Here is a 10,240-nt window from a genome sequence, read left to right on the forward strand (position 1 = left end):
GAACTAGGTAAAAGACCCTCACACATCGCACAAAAGCAACTAAACTGTAGGTTAGGATCCTCAACTGGACTATGGAAGAGTGAAGAGACAGTATTAATCAGCTTGATCCAGCACATTAACTAGCGTGGCAGTACCAAGTAGTTGCACTGTTGTGTCCACGGTGGAGCTGAAATGCAGGTCCCCATGGGAAGTTTCAGTTAAACTAGTGCTTTCCTGTGAGCAAAGTTTTTTTTTCTTGAAGAACTGGCTTCTGTCATCAAAGATATTTTATTACACCTCGAGAAAATTTCTCAGCATCTCCAATTCATGGTAGCAAAGAACAGCAACACAACCTTGACCCGCTATGCCAGATGTGCATTCCTGTCTGCCACCAACCTGGATGAAGGCATTGTTTTTTCACAAAAGTCGTACATCCCTATTACTATATGTTATCTCTGCGGTGATGCAAATAGACACACATAGGTAGAGTACATGGCACAATTACATCCATGAGCAAAAGCTGTGCATGGGTAAGGCACTATGCAGTGTTGAATAAACTCAGTAAAAGTAAAATTCCCACCTATCATTTTTCCCATAGATTATAGGAAACAGAGCTCTGATGCACATTTTAATGTTAGTTTAAAATGAAAAGTGCACAGTGCCCAATGGATCAGTGAATAGCTTTTGGAGAAGCCAAATGTTCCCAGAAAAATGCCTACCTAGTTGGAGAATTTTGAAAGGACAGGTAGGAGTTCAGCAGAGAAGACAGTAGACTTCCCCCTGTTTTTAACTCTGAGGACTGCCAAACTGTGCCCAGAACGACTCTCCTCTTAAAAGCTGATGATTTTCTGTCTACAGATCTGTCATACAGGCTGTCTTACAGCACTCTCAAGTCATACAGCTGGAGGCATCCACAGTTCTGCCATCACTATCCCGTTAAAGTCCTGTCTCCCCATAGCTTTAAATGTACTTGAGTTTTTGTGAAGAAGCTGTCCTCCACCCACAGCTAAAAACAGGATTTCTACAGCGTTTGTTATGGTTTACTGGAAATCCCAAATACTTCTGCAAAGACTCTTGATAAATGTGTTTCCTGGATATAGCTGCATTTTTCTTTCCTGACATTACATCTCTGTGGAGAGACATTACACATCCACCGGTTTTCAATTTGATCTTTTAAGCCACTCCATGGCTTTGCACTTGTGTTAAGCACGTTTGCATTGTGAAGAGGTTCTCTTCCTTGCACCAGTGTTCAGCTCTCTACAGAAGCAATAGCACCTGTAAGTTACAGAAAACTTCTGTACAGAATTTCATTCCTCGCCTGTGTGCCTTCTTTTCACAACATAATGGCAGTCTGGGTGAGCTCTTCATGGTGGTGTCCCCTTTTGCTGGACACGTCTCACCTGAGTAGAAACCTGAAGCAGATTCTTGAATATAAGTATCCCGGCCTCCTTACGGTCTGTACGAGGACAAGATTGATAGAATGAAGTATATAAATGATAAAAAAATGTGTATTTTGCAAAGTCGGTAACATATGGTTCCTCCTCTCTGAGGATTTTACTTATGCGAAAACAGTTTATTCTCCTTATATACATAAAAGATAGGCTTTTCAGATGCAATTTTTATACATTTTTTTTTAAGAAAACCAGATGTATACCACTGCTACCAATTCCTTGTTCATTAAATTAATCTTTTCTTACCCTTGGTAAAAAGGTGCAGACTATATATCAGCTTCTTTTGAATTTTTTAACATCAGGTTGCATTTAGGCAGCAAGAGAACCAAGACTCTTGCAGCAGCTCTAAGTAGTTAAAGAAAAGATTCCCAAAACACTTGCTATACAAGCAAAAGGCAACACAGTTCACATGCAGTGCCCAGGCAATCACGAAGAAAAACTGTCTAGTTAAATATCTGCCACGAAACATTGCTTTCACTGAGCATCAGTATTGATTTCTGTGCAGTTTTACACTTACTTTTACTTCTGTATCATACACTTGGTAAAGGCAAGAATTCTGTCCCATCTTGAAGAGGACAAGTACTGTTACTTTCTGCTTGGGTCAGTGGCCTTTACTGCACAGGCTGAGAGCTGGCCATGTCTCAGTTAAGTCACAGAGCAACCATAAAGCCATCGCTGTGTCACATTAGGTGGTAATTGCCACATTCTCAAAAAAGGACTCAACTCCAAGCAACACATACAAAGAACAAGGGAAGTGGTAGCATGCAGCACCTCCTGAGTGTCTTGCCTCTCTGTTTGCTGATGGTACAAAGAGAGAAAATGGTGGTCCAGAAGACAGATGGCAAAGTATAGCTCATATTCAGAAATACCGACTGCAGCAAGGCTGAGCTACATGAGCAGAGCTCTTCAGCAAGGCCCTTCTCTGCCATTTTTTTACAACTGTTCTGTTGGAAATTGCATTCCAGACGTCATCAAATCCAAGCAACAGTGACTTGTACATTAATAGGATTTTACTTTCAGCCTCCTACAGTTTATTCTTTACATGTATTTTCCAAATGAAAGCAAAAGTATGATGATGCCTATCAATTTTCATCATGTTATTTCTGCATATAGATCAGCAACAAGGGCTACACATCTTCCTACTTTAGTTCCAGACCAGCTTATTTCTGCAGTTGTGTTTTTTACACTCTTCTCGACCAATGGTTTTCAAAATTCCTATAAATAATTACAGTAACATTTGAAAGTAGTTGGTGTCTCATCTGAAGGCCTCAAGAAAACTTTAGAAACCCTCTCCTTGATGAATTGGTAGTGGATATCATTTCAGCATTTGATCTGGTTCTTTGCAATTGCCAAGATTATACTGGAGGCAGAACACCTTTTTTAAAAAGTATATAATACAAGTTCATTGTGGTTTTCAAAATGTTGCACTCAGCTTCAGCATTTGATTTCTGCCTGCCTGGATTTCTTTGGAAGCAAATGCTTGTTCATGTGAGAGATCAGACTACATACACCAGGCTCAGCCAGGAACATGTGCACACTACAGGTGGACCCCGCTGATCTGCCTCCCTTTCTACAGGAGAGTTGCACAGAAGCAGTTCAGGCAGCACTGGTACTGTAATAGTCAAATACAATCTCTTATTCAAATGTGTAACCAGGTGTTCAAGGCTTTGCTTTCTACACGTGAGAGAAACAGTGGGGCTGAAGGCAGATCTCTTCTGGTGTACGTGTGGGTTAGCAAGTACAGCCAGCAGCTGCCATGGCCTTGTTGACTTACAGCATTAGAGTACTCCATAAAGGGGGTGAAGATTCAACTCTCAGAGCTCTTGAGGCCACACAACCTCAAGCCATGTGTTTATAGCTGGGCATATGATCTGAGCTCCTGTCTTCCATATGACAAAGATCATCTGCACAACCTTTGGTATGGCCTTTGCATCCCTCCCACCACTTCCAGTATGGTAGTAACATCTCTGAAGCTATCCTCACCAACCACGGAATGGGGGCATAATGAGACTTTGAAGGGAATCCTGCAGCAGCCTGTAAGAGTCTGTTGGAGGTAAAGTTACAAGTCTGAGAAAACAGAGTATGGTATCAGCACTTTCTTCAGCATTCTACTAAGCTTTCTGTGTGTAACATAAGTGTATACAATACACAAAGTTGTTTCGTGAGCAAATATAAAGCAAATGGTAGATGGTAAAACTGAAATATCTATTTGAGGGAATAATGGCAACATTAGCAAGATAAAATCATTATATGGGCATGTCTCCCACTGAGGAGTTTTTGTTTTTTACGTGTATTTTTGTGAAGAGTGGGAAATACCTCTTTTAAGAAGTATTAGCAGAGAGAATCCAAACAAATGTCCTTACTTCAGCTAAGCAAGAGCCCAACAACATCTAAGGGCAAGTCCATGGGAATTTTGTCTTATTCTTCAGTGCTACAGTCCCAGGCGCCCTTAATGATAATGTTCTTAGCTTTATAAATTATAGTACAACCCGTAAGTTGTTTATCTCTGGTCATATAATGTGGTTTCTATTTAAATTTCAGTTATGTGGTTTTACCAGTTTGCAAGAGATTTGACCTTTCACTTGCTTTTCTCTGTTACCTACCAACACATTTTTAGGCAGTGATACATTTTTGGTTTGAAGCGTGATGAAAATGAAAACAGAACAAAACAGCAGGCATTTCTCAGTGGCATAAAGGACAATGAAACTGGAGAGTCTATGATTACTGTGCAACTCAATGGGTTTTCAAATGAACAGTTCAGCAGCCACCACTCCATCATTCAAGTGACTGTTAAGATTTTTTTCTGATATTAACAGCTGCTCAGTTTATAATATGATAGTGCATATATTACTCCAAATCTTTGAGGGAGAAAATGAGTCAAAATCATTTTTCTCCTAAATAATCTACACGTAACATTTCTAGTAAAAACATATGAAATGAAAATAATTTTTTTCAGCTTTGATGGAAAGCTTGGTCCATGTTAAATAGAGAAATAAGAAACATATTTTGGCTTAGAACATAGGATCGGTAGGGTTTCTTCAATTTGTCCAACAGTTCTGAATGGATAGCTATGCCTGTATAGAATCCCACTGATTTTATATATGGAGACATACACTTATCAAGTAGCAGGAAAAGTGGTGTTACGAGCTCTAAGTCTCTTTCCAGCTGACCTATCTGTGTCCAATATATTGTTCCTGTACAACAACTCACTCATTTTGTGGAAAAAATGTTATTCTTTCTGGGCTTCTTTTTTCATCACATATCAACAGTAAAAAGCATCATAATATAATCTTAATCCTGATCCCAAAGTAAATAAAATAGTTTCCTAATTCAGTTAATGTCTTTTGAATCATTTGATTTTGCCATCAAGCTTTTAAATAAGAGACTGCTTATTTTTGAGTGCTTATTCAGAAAAATCACACTGGACTCTTTTGCCCAAACATTTTGGATTACTTATATCAGCAGGAACCAGAACCTGCCCAAACTTACGGGTTTGATTAGTCAAAGTGTGCAAACAGAACAGTTTAGAAAGGCATTTTTAGATCCTGGCCTAAACACCTGGAGATGTGAAAAAGGAGGCAGAAAAATAATGCAGCAAATTTGTGCTAGACCACTCTGGACTAAAATATATTACATTTCACTGTGAACCTGAATTTTATCTTTACAGGAAACACTGCATGAATAAAATCATCCCTCTCCCAGCCCACTCTGACCTCCCTTTAGAAATATAAGCTCTCTTTGAGTAACTCAAATATCACACATGGACAAATCTATGCATTTACTGTGATGTTTCATGCAGTACTGTCTCAAAACAAAACATTGCTAAAAAGTGGTCATCACCACTTTAAATCATGTATTTTTTTTCTCTCCACCAGTCAAAAATAAAGAAGGATATAATAAATAAAACAGTGGAAGGAGGCCAAAAAGGTATTTGTCTTCATGTTATTTTGTGGTTTACCGCATCATACTGAAGATCTCAGCATTATACCATGTTGAATGTTGCATGAATTTGCCTGCCAGCATAAAGTGGTTCCTTTCTCTTCCAGAAGTGGATGTAGGAAGTAAATCCTCTCTTTTTGTTACAGATTAATTAAGATGGGAAGTGGTTATACATACGAGAAAATTAAACTACCATCTATCTTATCTAACTCAATCAATCACATTAAAATAAAAGTATTAAACATCTACTTAATCTCAACATGATGCCTCTCAACTTCTCAAACATGCTTTGTCAGTACTGCTTATCTTTTTGACTACATACTTTACAGGCATTAGGCATTAATTTTCATCTGGTTTTTTGCTCTCTCTTTTTCAAACCCTGTCTCATTATCTTCTCCCAGACAATTTTCAGCTTTCACCTGCTCTTGGACTTGGCATACTTCCAAGTTTAAAATCTTGACCACAGCAGAATTCTCACCAAGGGCCAGGAGAAACACAAAGCATACATACTAAGCGTACATAAATTTAAATAATCTCTGCAAACTAAGTTCTTACAGCTGTAGTGGGCTGGCAAATGCCTGGGTATATTTATTGATGCAGCTCTTTAATAGAGAAAACTAGAAAGTTTAAAGAACAGTGGAAAAATGGAACAGAGCCTACAAGAATAAAATATTCATTTGGCTGAAGCATGATCTAGGATATACCAAGAATATTTGCAAGGTGATCAGTTAGTCAAACAATGAGTGACAGTTCTGGAACAACCTTCTTTTTCTCCTCTGCTTTCAAACATAATACCTATTTCTACAGAATTTAGAAACACTATAAATATTTTCTCTTTTCCATTCTGTTAGCAGACTTTCACCTCAGCTTCTCCAGTATCCTCAGAGAAAGATGCTGAGGTGCTGTTTGTGCTAATAGGCTGTTTATGATTTTCCCTTATTTCTGCTTAGTTCTCCTTTCTTATTTTAGATTATGACTTTCCTGGAAACACCTGTCTTACAAATACTGAAACAGCATCAATAACTCTAAAGAGGTACGGATTAAATGTCTATTAGATACAACCTTCAAAGCAAATCATGTCTGATCTTGTTGGCTTGTTTGCATTACATTTTGGTTTTCATATGAAAAGGGGTTTGTGCTACAGGCCATGGCTAATATTTACCTCCACCTTCCTCCTATATATGATGCACCAACTCTCTTTTGAGATGTACCCTTCAGATTTAATGCCGCAGATAGATACAGGAAAGGGTTGTGTCCTACTAATCCAAGCCCCTATGGAAAACTTCCATTTCAGGGAGGAATTTTCTTCCCTTTTCTTTTGAAAAGTACTTTTTGTTTTTAAATATTAAGTTGCTGCAATTTCACCCAATAGACAGAAAATAACTGAAGTTATATTCACATAGTCTATAATGCAGATTGCATAATGTAACATGATGGCTCTGTTCCATTACGCCTCATTACTAAGTTGAAAATTACTGACGCTGTACATTTTTATCTTTAGTATTTTATCATTTTAAATTATGACTGCAGTGCAGGTTACTCTATGTAGTAAATAATCTAAAAACATTTCCTGCCTGGCACCCTACTAACAGCAAGCAACGCCTTCCTTCCCAGGTGGTCCTGGGGCCTTACTTAAATTCTAGTTAGGTAATTCCATTCTGCCTGCCTGAGGTCTCCTTTAGACTTTGCAAACGTATTCTTCATTTGTCATGCGTTTATAGTGGTGCTGCAGGCTATGGAACAGCTGTACTTGGGTGCTAGAGCAGTCTTGATACCTCAGTACAACTTACCTCAGCAGTTTTCTATACTCTTTAGAATCATGGGATAAAAACTGATAGAAAATAAGTTGGTGTTGGTGATGGCAGTGTTTGTTTTCAGTATTTAAAAAATAAATGCTTGAGTTCATCAGCTTCCTAAAGATTCAAAACTACTAATTCTTCAGCTGTGGTGCTAATGGTTGACAGGTTATCTAAAGCCTCTGACATTGCTTCAGAAGGCAACATTAAACTAATTCTAGAGGAAAGTAGATAATCACTGGTAGTCTGAGGGAGCAGAGAAGGAAAGAAAGTAAAACAAGGAGAGATCACTGGCTGGGCTTTTTAATCAGTAATTCCAGCCTGAGCATCCACATCCATAGTACACACCTTAAAGCAGTAAAATGAGTATAAGACAAAGGATTCAATTAATTAGAGAAGTCGTCCTTCAATAAAAAGGGTTAAGTATTTTGGAAGCCATCATTTCAGCATAATTAAGCATTTAAAAGAAAGGTAAGTTCTAGTTCACTTTCAGAAATGCTGAATAGTAGACAGACAAAAAAATAGACAGACAAAAGAGAAACATAACTCTGCAAACAACAGAACTGAAAGAATAAAGTTCTGTTACACAGCACTAAAGGTTCTATTATGAAGGTGAGAAGTTGTTTATCTCCATGTCAAGCTACCTTGTGTAACTTGTCTCCTCAAGGGAGAAGTCTATGACCAAGGTTTCATTTCAAGTGATCTGTTGATACAGCTATCAAAAACTAATTTGTCCAGTTTATTTATTCTTTTTGAAAATAATAAAAATACACAAATAAATGCAATCATTCTTTTAAGTGCTTAAATATTCATGAGCAATACTCATGTCTCTCAATCCTACAGAAAGTAACTATGAGAAGCATCCTTAGGCATAAGGGAGGAAAAGCCAGTTCACATACAATAACCAGTCAGAGAGAGATGTGAACCGAAGTAGTCATCCTGCATTTCTCGAGGTGTTTCTTCTTGAGTTCTTTTTTTCTCTGATTTGCTATCTTTCAGAGCCCCTATTTATAGCCCATTTGAGGACTTCCCAGAATTTTCTTTGTTCGGGGAATTTTTCAGGGTCTTAGTCACATAAAATATTTTTTACTGACACATCAAATGCTTTTGCTGACCTCTTGTTTTTAAGCACAACACAATGCAGTCACCAGCACCTGCAGTTTTGGGAGGCAGGACCGAGTACCCTTCAGTACCTTTCATATCTCCATATTCCCATAACTGAACTGGCCCTCAGTTGTTTCTAGTTCCTCACTAGTAAAGGTCAGTTTCTGTCAGTAATTTTCCACATCCCAATCCAACACAATTATTCAAGATTATGTTTACCCTTATGCTCAGCAAGGACTAGACAACCAAGCAGAAGGAGAAAATTCCTGCTAACAAACAAAAACCCCTGATACATCACATTGGAAGGAAGAAGACATTTTCTAAAGCTTTCCTTTGGCGAGGCTGGGCGGGGGGATGGGATGGTGACACACGGCACCAGAACAAAACCAACACAAAAGCAAAGGAAATATTCTAAACCCAGAATAGCTCAAAAGATTCATCTCTGTTTCAGAAACCTAGTAGTGTAAGTCGTTAGTCTGAGAGAGACTACAGGTTTTCCTCTTTCATGTGGTCTAAGCAATAAAGGATTATTTTTTTTCTTTCTCAGATTTTGGCTAAGATTTTCCTCAGGGCCTGAGAAAACTTTCCAGTCAAAATTTACATACCTGATGATAATTACGAAATAAAAACATAAGGACTTCCAATATCTGACTGCAGTGGGGACTACTCAGACTAACATGCTTAAGTGAAAGCATGTTTTAAGTGTTTTTTGGGTGGTAAAGATCACTCTAGTCAACAATTTCTTAATCTCCAAACTCCAAATTAAGAATCACACTGGTATATGTAAACAAATACGCGTCATATTCAAGTAATATTTGTGATCAGAGCAGTTAAGGATATCTCGGACTCCCCAAATAAGCATTCTCAGTAAGAGCATACTGGATAGCTGATGCAATTTAACTATGTTATGCCATTCAGATATAGCAGATGTTCAATACATACAAGTGTTGTGTAGACTTCACTACAAAATCAACTTTCACAAGGAAGGCCATTAACTAAAATAAATCACCTTTCTTTAGAACAGATATATATGTCATTGAAGCATTTTCTCTGATTTAATTATTAATAAATTAATCTAATTCTATATTCTAGTGCACCACCTGAAGTTATGAAAAATGGTTAGAAACCGTAATGTTTAACTAAAGTAAGTATTTGTCTATAGCAATGGTACTTACAGTAAAAATTATGTCTTGCTTGTGGGTTCCTCATTTGGTGATGTAATATTCAGAAGTCACCATGCTTTTGTTCTAACATAAACCATTTCCTTTATGGCTGTCTTTAAGGAGTCTTCTGAAGAAGTCATTTCTTCATAACATATTCTCTTCTGAAGTACACGTATGTTCTCTCTCTGTATGTCCTGTCCAAAATACTCAATGTACACATGAAAGTAAACTAGTAAGTTACTAGTTATGATACATAGCATCTATATAATGTTTTACATTTTCATACTACTTTACAAAGGGAAGCTGATTGAATAGGTTAGGAAGCACTTAGAAACCTGAAACAAAATTACAGAGTTCCTTAAAAGATTGAATAATTGTATCTCAAATATTCCAGAAGGTTTTAAAAGACCACAGCTTCTTTACTATAAATGAATAAATGAAAATTAGTGTCCCCATTAATTCTTCCTTTCTTAAGCATCATTCACATGAAACATGCATATGCAGCATGCAATCTAATTTCTGATGAAAGATCCCCAGTATGTTTTAGAGTCAGGTGTGTCTCAAAATAGAAAACATGTTCCATTGTTTAAAGGAGTAAGATGTACACTGCTACAATTTCTCTTCCAATTTATGAATTTCCTAAGTAGCAGTCACATAACAGGCTTTTAAGCATCTTTTCTCAGCTGTATCAATAGTTATTGATTAGGACAAAGGAGAAGGGAATAACATAATCTTTAGAGTTTGATTTTATTTTCCGTAACTTTTTTTAGAAATTTAATTCTTGATGTCTCCTGCATCCACTCTTTCC

The 10,240-nt window shown here is 37.4% G+C and overlaps 1 protein-coding gene across 1 annotated transcript in view; it reads right to left on the reverse strand.

Annotated features, from left to right (window-relative positions):
• Positions 1–9,623, reverse strand: part of KCNK2 (potassium two pore domain channel subfamily K member 2) — a 104,314-nt gene extending 94,691 nt beyond the window's left edge. Inside the window, exon 1 of the mRNA XM_056357767.1 lies at positions 9,445–9,623. Within this exon, the coding sequence (XP_056213742.1) occupies positions 9,445–9,478 (34 nt within the window). The 5' untranslated portion in view covers positions 9,479–9,623. The remainder of the gene's footprint in view (positions 1–9,444) is intronic.
• Positions 9,624–10,240: the final 617 nt, after the last annotated feature.

Source organism: Falco biarmicus, chromosome 12 (assembly GCF_023638135.1).
Source record: "Falco biarmicus isolate bFalBia1 chromosome 12, bFalBia1.pri, whole genome shotgun sequence".
NCBI lineage: Eukaryota > Metazoa > Chordata > Aves > Falconiformes > Falconidae > Falco > Falco biarmicus.